Source organism: Triturus cristatus, chromosome 9, assembly GCF_964204655.1.
Source record: "Triturus cristatus chromosome 9, aTriCri1.1, whole genome shotgun sequence".
Classification (NCBI taxonomy): Eukaryota; Metazoa; Chordata; class Amphibia; order Caudata; family Salamandridae; genus Triturus; species Triturus cristatus.
Genome location: NC_140592.1, coordinates 39668472 through 39690604, shown reverse-complemented (window position 1 = coordinate 39690604; position 22133 = coordinate 39668472). Strand labels below are relative to the sequence as shown.

At 55.7% G+C, this 22133-nt stretch overlaps 1 protein-coding gene across 1 annotated transcript in view; it reads right to left on the bottom strand.

Moving 5' to 3' along the window:
• The window catches only part of QARS1 (glutaminyl-tRNA synthetase 1), a 296102-nt gene that overhangs the window by 162215 nt on the left and 111754 nt on the right, over nucleotides 1-22133 (bottom strand). Inside the window, exon 8 of the mRNA XM_085624343.1 lies at nucleotides 5195-5266. Within this exon, the coding sequence (XP_085480469.1) occupies nucleotides 5195-5266 (72 nt within the window). The remainder of the gene's footprint in view (nucleotides 1-5194; nucleotides 5267-22133) is intronic.

The following is a 22133-nucleotide window of genomic DNA, read 5'->3' as shown; positions in this document are numbered from 1 at the left end:
ACCGAGCTGGAATTAGCCATAACATTTCAAAACAAAATTATGTAAGGGGTTTTGCAAATTAATGTTTTTAAAACTACAAAAGGCATTTCACCACTGCAGCAGCTTGTATTGAAAGAAGAGCTTAATGTTCAACCAACCATGACCCTGAAAAAGGTAGTGAACACAAACTAAGACAACAGAGCCTGTAACTCTTCCACACCAATGTGATGGCTGGAAACAAGGTTTTCCAAGTCAGAAACTTGTGAGTGCAAAGGCTGCCACATCAGAAGAGCCAGGCCCAGAGTGAGGTCGTATTGAGCAAATGAAAGAGGAAGGAGTGAACTCTGATATGAAGAACCCTAAAAGAGCCACTGCAACACAGAGAACCAGCAAGAAAAGACATGCAGAGGGCCGACAAGTAACCTTTCACCACCAGAAGTATCTTTCTATAAGGAAACAGCTAACTGGAAAGTGCGACTTTAGACCACGGGGGTCACGAGACCTGTCTAGGCCGCAAGAATACCGACGGCCACATTACAGCCCTACACCTTGCAATCATCCAAGTCCACCACTAGATGGCGGACTTGTGCTAAGCATGTGTATCTACAGCACACATGCCTCGAACAGGATACCCAACACTTCTGCAGGTGGCTGGAAAGAGGTTACAGCTAACTGATCAAGTTCCACACATACAAATTGCTGTGAAGTAGGGATGAAATATTATCCCCTTGGGACTTGCAGCAGAGGAAGCGGACGGGGACTGGACAGGCTGTGAAGGAGGCTGGAGACCACAGCCTCCATGCCAAGTAGCAACGACCATGATCGCCCAGGCCTGGTACGCTGGCATGCTGAATAACTCTTTGAAGTTAGGGAAACGGTATAAAAGCCTACAGTGGCTGTTAATCCAGGGGAGGCGGACAGAATCCAAGAGAGATTATTTAAGATTACAGACGTCTTGTTGATTCTCGGTGGAAATCGATGGAGGAGAGGAGGGGAGAGCCGCACAGGGCAACACCCGATTTAGCAACTCCCGACCCATTTCACACCCTCTGGTTTGATTTCCCTTCCCCGCCTCATGAGCTGCTGGCAGCCAGATCCTTCTGGATTCCATCCACTGCCAAAGATCCGTCTTCTTGGAAGAGGGGAGAGGAGACGACTTCTCCTCGTGTGTTAAGACAGTGCATGGTGGTTCCCCTGAATGTGTGTGGGGACAAGGGGGAAAGCCCCTCAGAGCCAACTTACGGTCATCATTTCTGGAAGGTGCATGCGCCGGAGATGCTCCTCCATGGACCAAAGTAGCTGAATGTCAAATGTCCCAGATGCCACCCCCTGGCAGAGAGGTATACATCACTAAAGTGCCCTGGACTCTGGAAAAGGGTCTCCCCTGAAAAGAAATGGAAGCAGCTGCCGCCACGGCAGGCTCCCGAGCAGAGGGCCAAACTGGACGGGATTAGTTAACAGAATGAAGAGAAGAGACCGATCAATTTTAAAAACATCGACCCGCTGGCACGGCTATCCTCTGCCAATGAGGAGGAAACCGAGCCCCCCAGCCCCCCCCCCCTGAAAAGAAGCTTCGGGGTGGAGGTGGACCAAGAAGACAAAGAAGGGAGGGTGCCCCCCTCTACCCGAGCTATATCCTTCATCGGGCGGTGGGACAGCGAGACTGCTTTTGCTGCTGGCCAGAATGAAGTGTAGTCTCGGAACTTCCAGAGCCGCCTTTAGAAACACTTTGCAGCTCACTCGGATTGTTACGCTGCATCGTTGAATGCACCGTTGAAGGGCAAGTCCAGGAATCCATCTTGAGGTCTTCATCCAAGAGTGACAGCGGAGTGCCACTTCTGCACCCATCGGGAGGTGTCCAGACCCATCTGCCGCCTGCCTGGCAGCATCCATGCCATAGCTGCTCAGCTCACTAAAGACCTTTCTCATCTGCTGCAGAATATTGGGTACCATCAGGACCTCCCACAGACAGCGAGGGTACTTGGAAAGGACACGCTGCACTCGAGGTTCAGTACCAGGACAGTGAGGGTACTTGGCAAGGAGGCACGCTGCACTCGAGGTTCAGTGCCCGGACAGTGAGGGTACTTGGCAAGGAGGCACGCTGCACTCGAGGTTCAGTGCCAGGACAGTGAGGGTACTTGGCAAGGAGGCACGCTGCACTCGAGGTTCAGTGCCAGGACAGTGAGGGTACTTGGTAAGGATGCACGCTGCACTCGAGGTTCAGTGCCAGGACAGTGAGGGTACTTGGTAAGGATGCACGCTGCACTCGAGGTTCAGTGCCAGGACAGTGAGGGTACTTGGTAAGGAGGCACGCTGCACTCGAGGTTCAGTGCCAGGACAGTGAGGGTACTTGGTAAGGATGCACGCTGCACTCGAGGTTCAGTGCCAGGACAGTGAGGGTACTTGGTAAGGATGCACGCTGCACTCGAGGTTCAGTGCCAGGACAGTGAGGGTACTTGGTAAGGATGCACGCTGCACTCGAGGTTCAGTGCCAGGACAGTGAGGGTACTTGGTAAGGATGCACGCTGCACTCGAGGTTCAGTGCCAGGACAGTGAGGGTACTTGGCAAGGAGGCACGCTGCACTCGAGGTTCAGAACCCGGACAGTGAGGGTACTTGGCAAGGAGGCACGCTGCACTCGAGGTTCAGTGCCAGGACAGTGAGGGTACTTGGCAAGGAGGCACGCTGCACTCGAGGTTCAGTGCCAGGACAGTGAGGGTACTTGGTAAGGATGCACGCTGCACTCGAGGTTCAGTGCCAGGACAGTGAGGGTACTTGGTAAGGATGCACGCTGCACTCGAGGTTCAGTGCCAGGACAGTGAGGGTACTTGGTAAGGATGCACGCTGCACTCGAGGTTCAGTGCCAGGACAGTGAGGGTACTTGGTAAGGATGCACGCTGCACTCGAGGTTCAGTGCCAGGACAGTGAGGGTACTTGGTAAGGAGGCACGCTGCACTCGAGGTTCAGTGCCAGGACAGTGAGGGTACTTGGTAAGGATGCACGCTGCACTCGAGGTTCAGTGCCAGGACAGTGAGGGTACTTGGTAAGGAGGCACGCTGCACTCGAGGTTCAGTGCCAGGACAGTGAGGGTACTTGGCAAGGAGGCACGCTGCACTCGAGGTTCAGTGCCAGGACAGTGAGGGTACTTGGTAAGGATGCACGCTGCACTCGAGGTTCAGTGCCAGGACAGTGAGGGTACTTGGTAAGGATGCACGCTGCACTCGAGGTTCAGTGCCAGGACAGTGAGGGTACTTGGTAAGGATGCACGCTGCACTCGAGGTTCAGTGCCCGGACAGTGAGGGTACTTGGTAAGGATGCACGCTGCACTCGAGGTTCAGTGCCAGGACAGTGAGGGTACTTGGTAAGGATGCACGCTGCACTCGAGGTTCAGTGCCAGGACAGTGAGGGTACTTGGTAAGGAGGCACGCTGCACTCGAGGTTCAGTGCCAGGACAGTGAGGGTACTTGGTAAGGATTCACGCTGCACTCGAGGTTCAGTGCCAGGACAGTGAGGGTACTTGGTAAGGAGGCACGCTGCACTCGAGGTTCAGTGCCAGGACAGTGAGGGTACTTGGTAAGGATGCACGCTGCACTCGAGGTTCAGTGCCAGGACAGTGAGGGTACTTGGTAAGGATGCACGCTGCACTCGAGGTTCAGTGCCAGGACAGTGAGGGTACTTGGTAAGGATGCACGCTGCACTCGAGGTTCAGTGCCAGGACAGTGAGGTTACTTGGTAAGGATGCACGCTGCACTCGAGGTTCAGTGCCAGGACAGTGAGGGTACTTGGCAAGGAGGCACGCTGCACTCGAGGTTCAGTGCCAGGACAGTGAGGGTACTTGGCAAGGAGGCACGCTGCACTCGAGGTTCAGTGTCAGGACAGTGAGGGTACTTGGTAAGGACACGCTGCAATCTAGGTTCTGAGGGTACTTGGTAAGGAGGCACGCTGCACTTGGTTTTCAGTGCCAGGCTGTCATACAAGAGTGTCCTTTGGCCTAGCTGTTCTAATCGTCCATATTATCTACCAAGAGGGACTGTGCGGATCCCTCGGACGGGCACGCCTGCACCACTAAACCTTCTGGTGAGGGGTCCGAGGCCAAGTAGGGCTGATCAGAGGTTGTGGACTACTTTTACGAAGCGCAGCAGGACACAGGTGGACTGGATTGAGCCACCAGGGCCTCATTAAATTGCAAAACACCCATCAGCTGCCATTATTGCCGGTGGGGATCTGGGTGAATAGAGAGATTGGACTCAAACTCAAGGCAATGCACCATAACTCAGCGCTTTTAAAGAGTTTGGACCCTCTGGAGTGGGAAATTCAGCCTTTGGCAAAGCATTCTATTGGCCAGTGCTGCGAGACTGGTGCCCACTCCGGGTAGAGAAGCGGATACCCTGCTCACTCTCAACAGCCACTGTTCGCCAAGAGTTGGAGTAAGGTCAGTTGCTCTCCAACAAATGAAACATGCAGCAGGGGCGCTCCTGTCTGGAGGCATCTCAGGGACGTCACTTCCTCGGACACAAAAGACCGTACGGGCCTTTACATATTCCAAACCCTGCGTGGAGCTCAGCTCTATAATCCATGCCAGTGTCAGCCATGTACCAGAGGGAACGGTGAGGCGTGGTGTAGAGAGCCTAAGAGGGGGTGCAGGGATGGGCTTCGAAGGCACAGATGGAATGGATTGCATTGCTCTTGTAGGGGCCGTAATGTGCCAAAGCAGCTGCCTTACCAGCCACATAAGAGGCATTAGAACAGAGTGCCCGAGTGACCTCTGCCAGCTCACAAGCAGGACGCACCATGAGGAAGGTAAACTTGGTTTGGGTTTTACAAGACTCTAAAAATCTCACTTCTAGTGTGCACTTCGAGGAGGGCGCAGACGCGCGGTGAACGGGTCTATGCTTTGAAATAGCCTTCCATCTAAAAGGAAGTGCGCGCGCACACACGCGCACGCATGCGCACGCGCCTTGGGGCTCAAGAGGCTTCGCGGGGCTGCTTTTTATAGGCAAACCCCTCATGCCACGTCATGAGCATCTATTCAGTGTCTCCCAATATATGGCTCTGCATCCTTTTTGATCCTGGTGACCGTATAAATTAGAAAGATTTGGAAACTGGAACCTCTCTGCGATAGGACGAGAACCTGAAAGCACTAGTTCTGGCGGCACAAGAATCATTAGTAGGAACTAAGACACAATCACAGAATACGAAAGAGGACCCGAACGTACCTGGTTTGTGAAACTTCAGCGCTTCGCCCCTCAGCTGCTCCATCAGGGACGCGGTCTGCAGCTTCACGTCACCTGCAGAAAGAGCGAGGCCACACAAGTTGGAGTCACACTGCTAACACTGACCGGAAACGCAATCTTTTCTTTAATAAAACTTTTTATTGGCATGTGTACGGTTAAGCAGAAGCAAAAAACATTGGTTTATCATCCAATGTGCCATTCTAACTGACGTGTTACACATTACTTGTCTTGCAGCTTTACCACCATTACGCCACATGTAAAACTCAATCTTAAGGCCTTTCAAATTTTCTTGAACACCGCACAGCTTTCCTTTTAAATAGACTCCAATTTCAAGAAATAACCTGGTTTTACTTCCTACTATTTCACAAGGAATCCCCACTGTCATTTTAAATGTTTTCAATTAAATTAATACTAATCCAGGCTCTATATTAAACAAAAGCAAATTAATCTTTTGTTTTTATTAATCGGGTCGTGTTTTTTCACCTCCGTAATAATTTACACCGAATGTAAAAGTTGTCTGCCTGGCACTTCGGGGGGGGGGGGGGGACTGGTCCTGTGAAAGTTTAACGAGAACAGTGGGACTGGAAACCTAAATACATATATAAAAAAAAAAAAAAAAAAAAAAAAAAAAACTAAAAACAACTGGCCCGGGAGGAAAGAGTCACAAATTCTCAGTAAACGTGGAGTATAGGTAAACAGGTGACGTCAAAGGGGGTGCAAGCAAAGGGTTGGCAGGGGCGGTGCAGGTACAAGGCGGATGCGCGGGAACTGAGTGTGACGTAGACATGTGGGTGCAGGCCTGAAGGCTGCAATGCCGGTGCCCCCCAGGAAGGAGACATCATCATGGCTGGGAGGATCGAGGGAGGGGTTATGCAGGATACGAGCTGGCACGGGCAAGCAGCCGGGCATGGCAGAGCAGGGTACACAGACAGCATACAGGACCAGACTGGCAGGAGATGGGCGCGAGACACTGCACAGATGCAGTAACTGGGGTTAACGCTGGAGGGTGGGTGCACACTGGGGTGTAGCACAGATGTGTGCAGGCATGCATAACACAAAGTGGGAATACATATGCAGTGGAAGACTGGCAGACAGGAGGGAGGCTGGGGCTACTCATCAGAATAAGGGTGCAGACAGCGGGAGGGGTTTTCGCCAACACCAACCCCATCCTGCCTTTCTGAGTTGTGGTAGGAGTGCCAATACCAGCCACTTGGTGGCGCTATCCCCACACACAAATTCTCTCTCTCGGTTCTCAAAGGTATTTCTAGTGATCTCGGAGCGGCGCAGCACGAACACTATATTCCGTGGGCACGAATAGGGAAAGAGCCTGGCACACGGTACACCCGCCTGCAAGGGGCTAAAGCTAAGAAAAACTGGCGTAGGGTGGTCCCGCCATGCGCTCAGAATCTAAACCTCTACCCTTACTGGTAAGATACGAGAGTCTCTCCTCCCCTCCCACGTCTCACCCAATCAGTGCATCTTTTCCACGCTGTAGTATCTACGTGCACTATATTGAATTACTGCCATACGGTCACCCCAAACCTTCACAATTGGCAGACACTGCCATTCGCTTGGTTAGTCTCAGCTTAGAGGCCATGAGTTGAATGTGCTTCAGTTTGAATGCCTCCAACCGAGAGATGCGGTTTGTTATGCGTACCTGTGGGTACTGGAAGGGTTCATCCGCTCCAGGGAGCGGTCCACGTGGGCGCTGCACACACAGAACCGAGGGGCTGTCGCTTAAAGGGGAGTGTTTTTCTGGCAAACTCAAAGGGCCTCGTTTTATCGACCTCATACGGATGAGAGTCTGCCCTCCTGTATTTGGGCCTGGCACAGATCGCTGCAGCAGGCGCTTGACCGACTCGGCAGCTTTAGACGTCAGTAAAGGACCCAGGACTTGTTCTTGGTCACATCTGCGCCAGGGTCACATAATATCGGAGCCACATCAGTTCCTAGAGCAGGTACCCGAACCCCTCCCTCACGGAGACCTCCGCAGACTGGCTCTTCTAACCGAGCACGGGAGGGTTGATGTGCCTGCTGCACAGATATGGTTAATCTAAAGTCTATGTGCGCAAACGTCCGTGAGACCGACTCAACCCACCAGCCTTGCAAGGTCGATTGAAAAACACTAGTACCGTTTGAAGACAAATATTCCCGCCACAGGGGCCTCCAGTAATAAAAGATTTCTAGTCACTTGGAAATTCCAGCAGAGGTGACCAGCCGGAAGCAGACAGGCCAAGTGGGAAACTCCAGCTCGACAGACGGGATAGTGAACTGACACGTCCCCAGCCAGCACTGACCTCCAGACCCTTCCGCACCCGGCCATGGCTGCTGGTGGACAGGCGACTGACACGGCCCCAGCCACCACTGGCCTACAGTGACAGACCCTTCCACCTCCTGCGCCACAGCTTGTGGACAGACGACTGACCCCGCCCCAGTCCGTTCCGGCCTCCAGTCCGTACCCGGCCTCCAGTCCGTTCCAGCCCCTGCGCCACAGCTGCTGGTGGACAAACGACTGACACGACCCCAGCCACCACGGGCCTACAGTCCTTTCCATCCTCCGCGCCACGGCTGCTCCAGCCCACAAACACGGGGCACGCTTCTGAGGGGCCGAGCCTCCCACCCCCAGGCCGGCCGCGGCGGTTTCCTAAAACATGGGCCTTCTCTCGTTTTCCACCGCAGGCCCTGTTAATAGCACAATTAGGGCAGAAAGGAACAGTCCGGGACTGTGGCGCACAGAGCGCCCTTTCTTCAGAGCGACGCCAGCAAGCTAGGGGCCTGGAGGGCAGCGGGCACCAGGGCTTCCCACAGTACAGGGTACCACAGACAGGGCAACGAACGCCCTGGCAGCAGCGGGCACCGAGGCTTCCCACAGACAGGGTCCCACAGACAGGGCAACGAACCCCCGGCACCAGCGGGCACCGGGGCTTCCCACAGTACAGGGTCCCACAGACAGGGCAACGAACCCCCGGCACCAGCGGGCACCGAGGCTTCCCACAGTACAGGGTCCCACAAACAGGGCAACGAACCCCCGGCACCAGCGGGCACCGGGGCTTCCCACATTACAGGGTCCCACAGACCAGGCAACGAATCCCCTGGCACCAGGGCTTCCCAAAGTACAGGGTCCCACAGACAGGGCAATGAACCCCCTGGCACCAGCCGACACCGGGGTTCCCACAGTACAGGGTCCCACAGACAGGGCAACGAACCCCCGGCACCAGCGGGCACCGGGGCTTCCCACAGTACAGGGTCCCACAGACAGGGCAACGAACCCCCGGCACCAGCGGGCACCGAGGCTTCCCACAGTACAGGGTCCCACAGACAGGGCAACGAACCCCCTGGCACCAGGGGCCAGCGGGCACCAGGGCTTCCCACAGTACAGGGTCCCACAAACAGGGCAACAAACCCCCTGGCACCAGGGGCCAGCGGGCAACAGGGCTTCCCTCAGTACAGGGCAACAAACTCCCTGGCACCAGGGGCCTGGAGGCCAGAGGGCACCAGGGGTTGCCTCAGTTCTAGGTTCCCACAGACAGGGCAACGAACCCCCTGGCATATGGGGGGCCTGGAGACCAACGGGCAACTGGTCTTTCCTCAGTTCTAGGCTCCCACAGAGAGGGCAATGCACTAACTGACACAGAAGAGTGATCAGACCAGCGGCAGGTAGGGTTCCCTCAGCCCAGACCCCCATGGACCAGGCAATGTTCTATCTGGAGCAGGGAAAGAGGCAGGACGTGACTGCCCTCAGGCCGGGACCTCACAGATCACACAATGAGTACAAGGGAAAGAAAGGTCTGAAAATGACCGGACACCAGGGCTGTCCTCAGCCCGGACCCCCACTGAGAGGGCAGGGTTCTCTACAGCATGGCCACCGGGTTTTCCCTCATCCTGGTTCCCTATAGAACCTGGAACAGAGGGGGCCTGGGGACAGTGGGCACGGGGGACGTTTCTTACACCACGTCCCCACAGACAGGGCACTGTGGGTACTAGTACGTGGCACAGGGGGAGGGGGCGCCGGAGACGACAGCCAAGCTCCCCACAGCGCAGGCCCCACACAGACCAGGAGATAATGTACCTGGCGCAGAAGGGCCTAGATGACATCGCTCACCTACGAGCTACCAGGATCCCCTCGGTCCAGGCTCCCACAGCCCAAACGTGGCACAGGCTGGCTTGGGGACCTCCCGACGTGTGCCAGTCAAGGGCCCACAGATCAGGCAATCTCCCCCTGGCCTGGGAAGGGCCTGGAGACAACAGGCGCCTGAGCTACACTGGACCTAGGCCTGCCAGAGAAAAGGCGATGTCCTACCTGGCACGGAAGAGCTTCCCTCCGCCCACGGTCCACTGGACCGGGCAATGTGTTCCTTGGCATAGGTAGGTCTGGGAGACCAGTAGGTAAAGGTCCTTTCACCCTCAGCACCCTCTCCCCACACCTTGGCAATGCACTTCCTGCCAGGGAGGGCACGAGACCTGGCTAGACACAGACCTGGCGAATATTTACCTGGCACTGGGGGGCTCGAGGCGGTCCTTCTGCCCAGGCTGCAACATACAGGCCTGAGTCCTACGGCGCGCCGGGGCTACCCCAGATGAGGCCCGCCACAGACCAGCTCCCAGAAATGTAGGCCTTGGAAAGGGAGAGGAGGAAGGGTGACTGATCCAGATCAAGGGCTCATTCTCAAATACTCATTCACCTAACTGACCGTGCCTATGCAGTACTTTTATCCCACCGGTCGCTGTAATCGGCGACTATGCGCTGGATGCAGCGTGAAGTGCATTGACCCACTGAGGTGTTGATGGAAGGTGTGGGCAGTTATGGGCGAGCAGGCACGTGCCCTCTGAAGAACATTTCTAAGACCTGCCCTGCCGTTCATCTTTTAACACACTTGAGGGTTGGACGAGCAGCTTTCTATGGTACTGGAACGTAGGGACAGCTTAAGGTTTATGGGGGCATTTGACAAATGTATTTTGGGGCCCCTGTTCAGAACAGCTTTGAATGTATGATCCAATGGCAACTCTCCCATGCCAGGTTTGGTGAAGTCACTGACTGCACAGGAGCAGGCGTGCCACTTCTACATGTGTTTACATCGTATATCCAGGGCTAGTGAGGAGGGTTTGCAATACTGTAACAGCAGCAAGAGCTCAGCAAATAATCGGTCAGCCTCCCACCTCTCATATGGGGGGGGGGGGGGCGGTTTTAATCCAAAAACCCATGGCTGCGGCATGAAACAACGATTCTCTGCAGTGCCTGCAATAGACTCACACACCAGTCACATTTAAAAACACATTGAAGGAAAAAACAGTATTCAAAACACCCTCTTCAGTCATCCGGGCAAGACTCTGCAGACCAGGACGGGCTCCAAGGAGGGCAGCTGAAAGCTGGGGGCCCCGGGCCAGAGCCCACCTTGCCCATGCCTTAAAACATCTCTGCTGGAGTTAAGATCAGTTAGAAGCAGGCTACCCAAGTCAGCAGAGGTATTAGCAGCCGGAGAGCTACTGAAACCTGCCCTTGCGGTGGATGGATTCAACCACTGGCTACGGTCCAGGGAATAGAACCTGGGACCTACGGCTTACTCTTGGCCAGCAGCAGCAGCTGGCGCACAACCCACCAGGGCATAAACATCGAACCGGAGACCTACAGCTTACACTTGGGCAGCAGCTGGCGCACAACCCACCAGGGCATATACATCGAAGCTGGGACTTACAGCTTACACTTGGGCACCAGCAGCAGCTGGCGCACAACCCACCAGGGCATATACATCGAAGCTGGGACCTACAGCTTACACTTGGGCAGCAGAAGCAGCAGCTGGCGCACAACCCATAGAGGTATATACACATCGAAGCTGGGGAAACGCACGCACCTTGGAGGTGTACAGCAGAGACCTAGCCCCAGATGGAAAGTAGAACCTGTTTTGGGGGTTTGTGTACATTCCCATTCCGGCTGGTTAATGAGTGATATGTTCAGGGCCAGCCTGGCATATTCGTGGCGCTATCAGTGACATTAAAGGCGCTATCAGTGAAATGAAAAGGCACACGCCGCCTCCGCCGCCCGGACTGGGCTCTCAAGGGGGCAACCACAGGCCGGCGAGTCCCAGGCGGGGGCAATGGAAACCGCAGCACCGCCCTCCGCGGGTCACTAAAGGCTGGCAGAGGTGGGCAGATACTTCCTGCCCAGCCCGAAAACAGGTAGTGACGTGAGTGAAAGTGTTACAAAAGGGGGTGGTGATGGACGGAGCATCAGAACCAATCAAACACTCACACCCAGTCAACAGATCTGGGTTTGATCCATCACCTTCTTTAGCCCACTCTGCCACCCCAGTTCAGACATGGCCATATGCAGATCAGTCTGACCCTGTGCCTCATGGGAACAGTCCAGCCCGAACTGCCAAGCCATGCCTTCCCTGGACCGGAAACAAGCTTCCTAGGACCGGTTTCTGGCATTTAAGCCGTCTTCAGCCAGGCTTGCTTGAATCCAGTGGCAAAGTGAGCAAGGGACTCACGTCTGAGCATACCCTGCCAACTTATGGCGAACAAAGCGGTACAAAAGGGGGTGGTGATGGACAGAGCATCAGAACCAATCAAACACTCACACCCAGTCAACAGATCTGGGTTTGATCCATCACCGTTCTTTAGCCCACTCTGCCACCCCAGTTCAGACATGGCCATATGCAAATCAGTCTGACTCTGTGTCTCGTGGGAACAGTCCAGCCCGAACTCCCAAGCCATGCCTTTCCTGGACCGTAAACAAGCGTAGCAGTCCATTTTCAAGTGGTCGATGCAGGTGATTAACTCCTTCCTGCCTGTTCTGAGGATCACATTAGGATTTAAAACGGATAAAGATGTATACGTTCGTGGGTCTTTTAACTCTTAGCACCCGACTTAACACTAGACCACCGATCCTAGCGTAAACAGTTGACAAACATTTTAACTTTACATGCACACGCCCACGAATCGGGATTCAAAATACATTTATTGGGCTCCGCAAAATGGAGCGGTGGACGAAGGCCGATCGTGGTGTGGCCAAAAAGGGAAGCCGGGACTATAATCTCTGGTCCCTCACCAAAGGAACACTGATCGCACCGGACACTAACGGGACACGGTTCTGCCCCAGCATCACTAGACCGCGAGTTTCACGTCAGCGGGGGCAGCACGGGCTTTAGATTTGGAAGCGGGCGGCCTTCTGGGAGCTGTAGTTTTCCTTGTTGGCAGCTGCACAACAGTTAATCGAACACACGGGGTAAAGATTTGTTTAAATACGCAGGACTTCTCAAGCTTCCTTTTACAAGATTTTGACTAGCCTAAGCGCGCTCTCCTTTCCTTCCAGATAGTCACAGCGCCAAGAAACCCTTGGGTGGAAGCGCCCTCTATAACTCGCACTTCGAACAATGTCCTGCTGGAGTGGCAAGGCTGCTCCATCAGGGACGGCACCGATACTTGCCCAAAAGCAGACCTCGAGCTCTGGGGGCAGCCGGGATTCACGAATGCTTGAATATTCGGGTCTGGGTACTTGACAGTTACGGAACATTTTTTATATGGGATTATCCTGCCACTAGCGCCCGATGCACTTGGTTGCCAAGATGGCACTTTATAAAAAGTGGCAAGAACAGGCAATAAGCTGGGCACCGAAATGGGCATCCTTTATGGTAGAAGTGTGCGTGTTACCGTTCTCAGTAAGTGCGCAGAGCGGCAAGGTCTACGGCAGGATTTGTCGAACAATTCTTTTTCAGGACTTTGATATCAAATGAGCCAAGACCCCCGGTACCTCAAGGCTGGTGACACCCACGGTGGTGATCGTACCCTCTTGAAGCGCCCCTGGCAGGGCCCTATCGCTCGAGAAACATGGTCCTGCCAACACTAGGAGCTCGGCACCAGGAGCCGTAAATCACACGGCGCGGCTGCGCCGTACACGATGCTTCTCCCGGGCATCCACAGCAGGACCTGGTACTATGCCAGGAGGTGCTGGCAGCCTGCCTGGAGCACGGTCCAGTGCCACAGCACTAGCGGTGTTCAGCTTTGATTTTCCAGCAAGTGTCTCGAATAGCGCCTTGTGTTTACGTTCTCTAAGCGCTACTTCCAATACGAGAGGCGCATCGGCTGTAATCTGCTCGGGGCACTAAGTGCTCGAGAACCAAGTCTGTTGTATTCACTCAGGGGTGCGCTCAGACTGGCGCAGCGCCTTGAAGTCGATAAACGAGCAGTCACCGCCCCGCAGGAGGCAGAGCGGATCCTGCACCGATGGCTGCAAAACATGCTCTTATGTGGCACGAATGACGGGGCCCGTGCCCAGATACCGTACCTAGGACGGGGCCCGTGCCCAGATACCGTACCTAGGACGGGGCGCGCGCCCAGATGTTATACCAACGACGGGGCGCGCGCCCAGATGTTATACCAACGACGGGGCGCGCGCCCAGATGTTATACCAACGACGGGGCGCGCGCCCAGATGTTATACCAACGACGGGGCGCGCGCCCAGATGTTATACCAACGACGGGGCGCGCGCCCAGAGACTGTACCAACGACGGGGCGCGCGCGCCCAGAGACTGTACCAACGACGGGGCGCGCGCGCCCAGAGACTGTACCAACGACGGGGCGCGCGCGCCCAGAGACTGTACCAACGACGGGGCGCGCGCGCCCAGAGACTGTACCAACGACGGGGCGCGCGCGCCCAGAGACTGTACCAACGACGGGGCGCGCGCGCCCAGAGACTGTACCAACGACGGGGCGCGCGCGCCCAGAGACTGTACCAACGACGGGGCGCGCGCGCCCAGAGACTGTACCAACGACGGGGCGCGCGCGCCCAGAGACTGTACCAACGACGGGGCGCACGCGCCCAGAGACTGTACCAACGACGGGGCGCACGCGCCCAGAGACTGTACCAACGAAGGGGCGCACGCGCCCAGAGACTGTACCAACGAAGGGGCGCGCGCCCAGAGACTGTACCAACGAAGGGGCGCGCGCCCAGAGACTGTACCAACGACGGGGCGCGCGCCCAGAGACTGTACCAACGACGGGGCGCGCGCCCAGAGACTGTACCAACGACGGGGCGCGCGCCCAGAGACTACCAACGACGGGGCGCGCGCCCAGAGACTGTACCAACGACGGGGCGCGCGCCCAGAGACTCTACCAACGACGGGGCGCGCGCCCAGAGACTGTACCAACGACGGGGCGCGCGCCCAGAGACTGTACCAACGACGGGGCTCACACAGCAGTCCTTCAAGTCCTCTGCGGAGCGCTCTTTCTTCACTGTGAAGAACTGACCACAAATATAGCGCTTTGGTGTGGACCCCAATGTCCCACTCATTTTCCAGACCGGGGATGTGAACCCACTGTTGAAGGTTTCGGAGCCGGTTCGGGCCGGCGGGCTCGTTCAAGGGTTGCCTTGAGGCCGTTCCTCAGACGCGGCCTTTATTCATGGGGAGGACTCTCAGAAGCAAGGATGCTGGCTCCAGCAGGAGTACCCGAAACAAGGGCTCGATAAAGAGTTCTCCGCACCTGGCTGTCATCAGCCGTCCTGAAGCAGCAGGCATGGACAGACAATGTCTCGAATGACAATATGGTACAAAAGGGGGTGGTGATGGACGGAGCATCAGAACCAATCAAACACTCACACCCAGTCAACAGATCTGGGTTTGATCCATCACCGTTCTTTAGCCCACTCTGCCACCCCCGAATGACAATATGGGCACGGGCACAGTGAAGAAAGAGCGCCCCGCAGAGGACTTGACAGACTGCCGTGAGCCCCGTCTTTGGTACAGTAACTAATTCCCCCTCGGCACTGCCATTTGGTTAATGGTAGCGGTGGAAGCGTAATCAAACCCCCCTTTGACCTCACGGACCTCATTAAATGTCTAAGGCAGGGGGTTTCCAGGCTGGGGCGCCCGCACCCCCAGGGGGGTGCGAGATGCCATTTCAGGGGGTGAGACCAAGAGAGAAAGTATGCACTGTATGCATAATAGGATTCCGGCGAGACTTTTGTAGAGGGTGTGAACATTAATCAACCGCCTCTAAGGGTGCAGGGCATCGAAAAGGTGGTGAAACCCTGTTAAGGGGAGCCCCCTCGCCACCGTCCTTCACTTCAGTGTCTAGGTCTCCACCTTGACCACATGAATGCGGCCAATGGCAAGCGCTCGGCAAGTGCGCCCTTAGGGCCCGGCCCCCCGCCACACCCCCATAGTCCGGTCCAGTAGCCTGATTGGCTACTGGCCGGGCGAAGTACTTCCGAGTCGCTCAGGTCGTGTATCCGGCCAGAGCAGATAGCTTGTGGGGAGGGGGGGGGGCCCTAAGGGCGGCCCCCCCCCCCGGCCCCACCGACCACGCACGCAACCTGGGAGTCATCCTCGACTCAAAACTCTCCATGACCAAACAAGTCAACGCAGTCTCGTCCACCTGTTTCAACACCCTCCGCATGCTCCCCAAGATCTACAGATGGATTCCGACCAACACGAGGAAAACAGTCACCCAGGCCCTAGTCAGCAGCAGCCTAGACTACGGAAATGCCCTCTATGCCAGAGCCTCGGCCAAGCTCATCAACAGACTACAGAGAATCCAGAATGCCTCTGCACGCCTGATCCACGACGTCCCGTGCCACGACCACATCACCCCCCACCTGGGGAACCTGCACTGGCTCCCCGTCGACAAAAAAAAAAAAAAAAAAAAAAAAAAAAAAAAAAAAAAAAAATCGCCTTCAAGCTCCTGATCCACGCACACAAGGCACTCCACAAAACCGGCCCAGCCTCTCTCAACAGTCAACTATCCTTCTACATACCCAACAGGAAACTCCGCTCCGCTGACCACGGTCGCACGCATCCGGAGAACCCCTGCCGGAGGCAGGTCCTTCTCCCATCGCGCCGCCAAGACCTGGAACACGCTCCCCCTCTACCTGCGACAGACCGAAGACCTGCTGACCCTCAGGAGACAACTCAAGACCTGGCTCTTCGACCAATAGCAGCAGCGCTTTACAAATTATGTGATTGATTGATTGATTGATTTGGGGTACCATCGAGCACCATGGAGGAAAAGAGTGCTGTCCAGAAACGGGACAGCTTGCTGGAGCTTTCCAGGCCTTGCAGGGACGGCTGGACCACGGTCTTGGTGCACACGCCCAGAAAACCCTCAGAGGAGAAACTTACTGCTAATTCTGCTTGAATGCAACACAGAATCAATGTTATTGAATAAGTTACTTATATGCAACACTAGCTTTACAGCTTGAATCGATTCTAGACACAAACTGTGAATAATGGTGCAATCTAGCAGTTGGGGTCACAATACCGCCCGTTCACCACTAGAATTAACAAGGGTGTGACGGGGGTCGCTCCCGGGCATGTAATGACCATGGATTACAATTTGGTTCCTCTCCAACTGGATCTCGTCTCCCGCCAATTATCAGTTCACTTTAGCCTCTCACTGTAACAACTAAATGAACACGAAACACCAATGTGCTATTCAGCCACCAACAACCCGTTAAAACACAGCTTCAAGAACATGATGCTTCAAGAAGCAATGAGGAAAGGACACAGATGGTTTCTAGTGCAAGAACCAAACCGGGCACAACCCAGGCCACACGGGGTAATAGTGAACGAGGCAGAGCGCAAACCAGGCCGCAGGGGATAATAGTGAGCTAGGCAGGGAGAGGGTAAACCAGGCCGCAGGGGAGAATAGTGAGCGAGGCAGGGAGAGGGCAAATCAGGCCGCAGGGGATAATAGTGAGCGAGGCAGAGAGAAGGCAAACCAGGCCGCAGGGGATAATAGTGAGCGAGGCAGGGAGAGGGCAAACCAGGACGCACGGGATAATACTGAGCGAGGCAGGGAGAGGGCAAACCAGGCCACAGGGGATAATAGCGAGCGAGGCAGAGAGAAGGCAAACCAGGCCGCAGGGGATAATAGTGAGCGAGGCAGGGAGAGGGCAAACCAGGACGCACGGGATAATAGTGAGCGAGGCAGGGAGAAGGCAAACCAGGCCACACGGGATAATAGTGACCGAGGCAGGGAGAGGGCAAACCAGGCCACACGGGGTAATAGCGAGCAAGGAAGGGAGAGGGCAAACCAGGCCGCACGGGATAATACTGAGCGAGTCAGGGAGAGGGCAAACCAGGCCGCACAGGATAGTAGTGAGCGAGGCAGGGAGAGTGCAAACCAGGCTGCAGGGGATAATAGTGAGCGAGACAGGGAGAGTGCAAACCAGGCCGCACAGGATAATAGTGAGCAAGGCAGGGAGAGGGTAAACCAGGCCGCAGGGGATAATAGTGAGCGAGGCAGGGAGAGGGCAAACCAGGCCATACAGGATAATAGTGAGCGAGGCAGGGAGAGGGTAAACCAGGCCGCAGGGGATAATAGTGAGCGAGGCAGAGAGAAGGCAAACCAGGCCACACGGGATAATAGTGAGCGAGGCAGGGAGAGGGCAAACCGGGCCGCAGGGCATAATAGTGAGCGAGGCAGGGAGAGGGCAAACCAGGCCATACAGGATAATAGTGAGCGAGGCAGGGAGAGGGTAAACCAGGCCGCAGGGGATAATAGTGAGCGAGGCAGAGAGAAGGCAAACCAGGCCACACGGGATAATAGTGAGCGAGGCAGGGAGAGGGTAAACCAGGCCGCAGGGGATAATAGTGAGCGAGGCAGAGAGAAGGCAAACCAGGCCGCACGGGATAATAGTGAGCGAGGCAAGGAGGGTGCAAACCAGGCCGCAGGGGATAATAGTGAGCGAGGCAGGGAGAAGGCAAACCAGGCCGCACTGGATAATACTGAGCGAGTCAGGGAGAGGGCAAACCAGGCCGCACAGGATAGTAGTGAGCGAGGCAGGGAGAGTGCAAACCAGGCCGCAGGGGATAATAGTGAGCGAGGCAGGGAGAAGGCAAACCAGGCCGCACGGGATAATAGTGAGCGAGTCAGGGAGAGGGCAAACCAGGCCGCACAGGATAGTAGTGAGCGAGGCAGGGAGAGTGCAAAACAGGCCGCAGGGGATAATAGTGAGCGAGGCAGGGAGAGAGCAAACCAGGCCGCACAGGATAATAGTGAGCGAGGCAGGGAGAGAACAAACCAGGCCGCACAGGATAATAGTGAGCAAGGCAGGGAGAGAGCAAACCAGGCCGCAGGGGATAATAGTGAGCAAGGCAGGGAGAGAGCAAACCAGGCCGCAGGGGATAATAGTGAGCGAGGCAGGGAGAGAGCAAACCAGGCCGCACAGGATAATAGTGAGCGAGGCAGGGAGAGGGCAAACCAGGACGCACGGGATAATAGTGAGCGAGGCAGGGAGAGGGCAAACCAGGACGCACGGGATAATAGTGAGCGAGGCAGGGAGAGGGCAAACCAGGCCGCAGGGGATAATAGTGAGCTAGGCAGGGAGAGGGTAAACCAGGCCGCAGGGGAGAATAGTGAGCGAGGCAGGGAGAGGGCAAATCAGGCCGCAGGGGATAATAGTGAGCGAGGCAGAGAGAGGGCAAACCAGGCCGCACGGGATAATAGTGAGCGAGGCAGGGAGAGGGCAAACCAGGACGCACGGGATAATAGTGAGCGAGGCAGGGAGAGGGCAAACCAGGCCGCAGGGGATAATAGTGAGCGAGGCAGGGAGAGGGCAAACCAGGCCGCACGGGATAATAGTGAGCGAGGCAGGGAGAGGGCAAACCAGGCCGCAGGGGATAATAGTGAGCGAGGCAGGGAGAGGGCAAACCAGGACGCACGGGATAATAGTGAGCTAGGCAGGGAGAGGGTAAACCAGGCCGCAGGGGATAATAGTGAGCAAGGCAGGGAGAGAGCAAACCAGGCCGCACGGGATAATAGTGAGCGAGGCAGGGAGAGGGCAAACCAGGCCGCAGGGGATAATAGTGAGCGAGACAGGGAGAGTGCAAACCAGGCCATACAGGATAATAGTGAGCGAGGCAGGGAGAGAGCAAACCAGGCCGCACGGGATAATAGTGAGCGAGGCAGGGAGAGGGCAAACCAGGACGCACGGGATAATAGTGAGCTAGGCAGGGAGAGGGGAAAGGCCTTGCGAGGGTAGAGCGCGGTGGACCCGGAGCTCGCCTCGCATGGTCTGGAACCGAACCTGAAATAACAGAAATGACTGTACCCCAGGGACTCCACGGCTCAGAGTTTGTCTAAACAGAGCTGTGTGGGCCAGCGAGCAGCGCACATTAATACTAGATACACACATGCACACAACCACTTGACACACGCTTGTAGAAAACTTTCACACAACAGACTGGCCCAATGTTCGCACGTGCAAATGAATAGCTACAAAATCTAATCGCCCACTCCACCCGTGTGGCCAGATCAGTGCTACTCATTCCCACCTCTACGCACAACACTTTCACAGTACCTGTGCTCCTACACACACCTACAACACATTTCAGCACGTTTTCTTCACAGACCGTGCACCTACAGTGTCAAAGCAACCTCATAACCCCTACAAAAACACAAGAACACACCCCGCCGACGGAATGAAAAGAATTACCCACTCTATTCACTTACATCCCCACACAACTTGATGGCCAAGGACAGATTGGCCGGTCACGCACGCACGGCGCACGCGCTAAGTGAGCTGTGAAACGTCAGTGTCACAACCAGTGGTGGGCTGCAGAGGGCACACGCACTGACGGGACGGAGGAAACCACGTTCTCCTGAGGGAGGCACACAAAAGGGGGGGGGGGGGGGTCCCACAGGCAATGAGGCAAGGGAGCGTCTGCCCCTGGGGCGTGTCACCTAAAGAGATTTGGGAAATAAGCATGCGGAGAGGAGCCGCCCACAGCTTGGGATGGCCTGGTACAGGGCACTTGAAGAGTAAAGACAGATGTATGTTAAATTAATACATCCACGTTGGAGGTCAAAAGAAAAGAACAAGATATACAGACTCTGCCCCAGCCTTCATGGCCTTGCAGACGCACTGGGCTGCAAGAGCTTCTTAACTGTCACAGGAGCGAGGGTCCACCTCTGGACGGGCCCAGATCTCTGCGCATATCACTCACTCAAGACCATCAAAAGCACGCACGCGCACTCAGAGACCACACAAACGCCGTCACAGCACACCCATCTGTAAGGCAAGCGTGACACGGACAGCCATCCAAACAACGCTCACATTCACCCAAACGCAGGCGCCGGAGTGCAGGGATTTCTCAGAAATGAATAATGAAAAGTGGAAAAGTCTATTTCCCCCAGAATATTCCATGAAGAGACGGCGCTCTCGGGTTTCTAGGTGGCGACCGCCTCTTGGAAGGAGGCTTTGACTGCACTGATACACAAACAGCCACCGAGCTGGACGCGGCTCCAATGTGTGCTTCAAGAAACCAACATACCTGGAGGTCGCAAAGCAGGGCCTGCCCTCTCAATTAAGGGAGTGTAAAATAAACAATCCAGTAACCAGCAAACAAGGCTGTCAGCGCAGACTTTGGAGCCCTCAGGGCGCTGAGAAAAGCAACCAGGGGCAGCGGGAAAAGGCACCCGGAACCGCGCAGGGGCACCCGGAACCGCGAGGGTGGGTTGGGCTCAGCTGAAGTTTATTCTGCGCATATGTAAATGAACACAAACATGAATGAATGATGAAATTACCTTTGATAACACTTTCTGGTGGACGCTTGATCAGATCCACTCTGAAGCCTGGGGCTGTTCTCAACACGAAGCATCTGTGGCTTGGACACTCAAAAAGCCCTGCTTCTGCGCGCAGGCACATGGGCCATGTAGCTCGACGTAGTTCCGGAAGTGACGAATGGCGCCGCATATAAGCCCACCCATGCACACCTACATCCGCTCCTTCCTCTCCGCACATCCATGCGGCCTCCTTGTTCTTCACTCCAAGAAGTGAGGGTTTCCTTCTAAAAATGATCTGTTGGGCAAGGGAACAAGTCACAGGGTTTAAGCTCTGTGTGGACTGCCGCAAACCGAGGTCTGTGACAGACCCTCCCCCCTCCACAAGGGGTCCCTCTGGTGTTTGGCGCGCGACTCCAAGGCCTGCGACGCCGGAGCCCGAATGAATCCAAGGATGCTCGTGAAGGAGATGCGGGGCCGCGAGGCTCCACGCAGGTCCTGCTCCAGTTCCAAGTCGAGCGCAGACCCACCGTTCTCAACGCAGACCGATTTTGCGGTCGAAATCTTCAGGAAGTCAAACAAACACATAAGAAGTCGAAGCGGGTCTCAGAGCTCCCCAATAGTTGTGTTTGCCAGAGAAAGCGTGAGGGCATCACTGCCTCCAAGCCTCGCTCTCGTTCCACTGAGGTACCGATGCACCTTGACTTCACGGGTCCATGGGCAATGGGGCAGCAGGTCGAAGCCTTCAAGAGCCCACGCAGCACATCCTCAGCACGGCTGGGTCCCTCTGGTACGCCATTGGGCCTCAGGGATCCGCAGGGGGCCTTCAGTTGGGTTACCACCAGCAGGTCTGCCCATGGCACGGTCTGTGCCCATTGAACCCAGTCTGGTTCAGCGCTGGCGCAGACATCGGGCTCAGTGCCAAATTATGCACCGGCCCTGCGGGCGTGGATGCCACTGGTGCCAAAGAGTGCAGTCTATCGTGCTCTGTGCCAAATTCTCTTGAACAAGTCCTTGCCCGTATCCGCCACATGAGAACCACAGTTTGGTCGCACTGGGTTTCAGTATATTCAAGTGCATGCAGGTCTGAATGGCCAAGAGGCAAGATGAACAAGTGCCTTCGCTCCAGTAACTCTTTCTGGCGGATATTCTAGCAAACAACAGACTCCTCATCTTAAGAATCCTCCCGGTAGCCAGAATGGATCCAGAAACTTGCAATGGCTCCCACATGCCGACAGGTGACACCCTTGGACTCTGCACCACCTTCGGATGCGATGACGGAGCCCCTCCTGCACACTGATCTCAGTTTATCCCCATGACTCCAGCACCCTTACACAAGGAGCTACTCGCAGTGTTGGACAGGGGGGTCAAGTCTATCTTGGGACCTTTTTAACATGAAAAGTCCAGGTCACAGAATGGG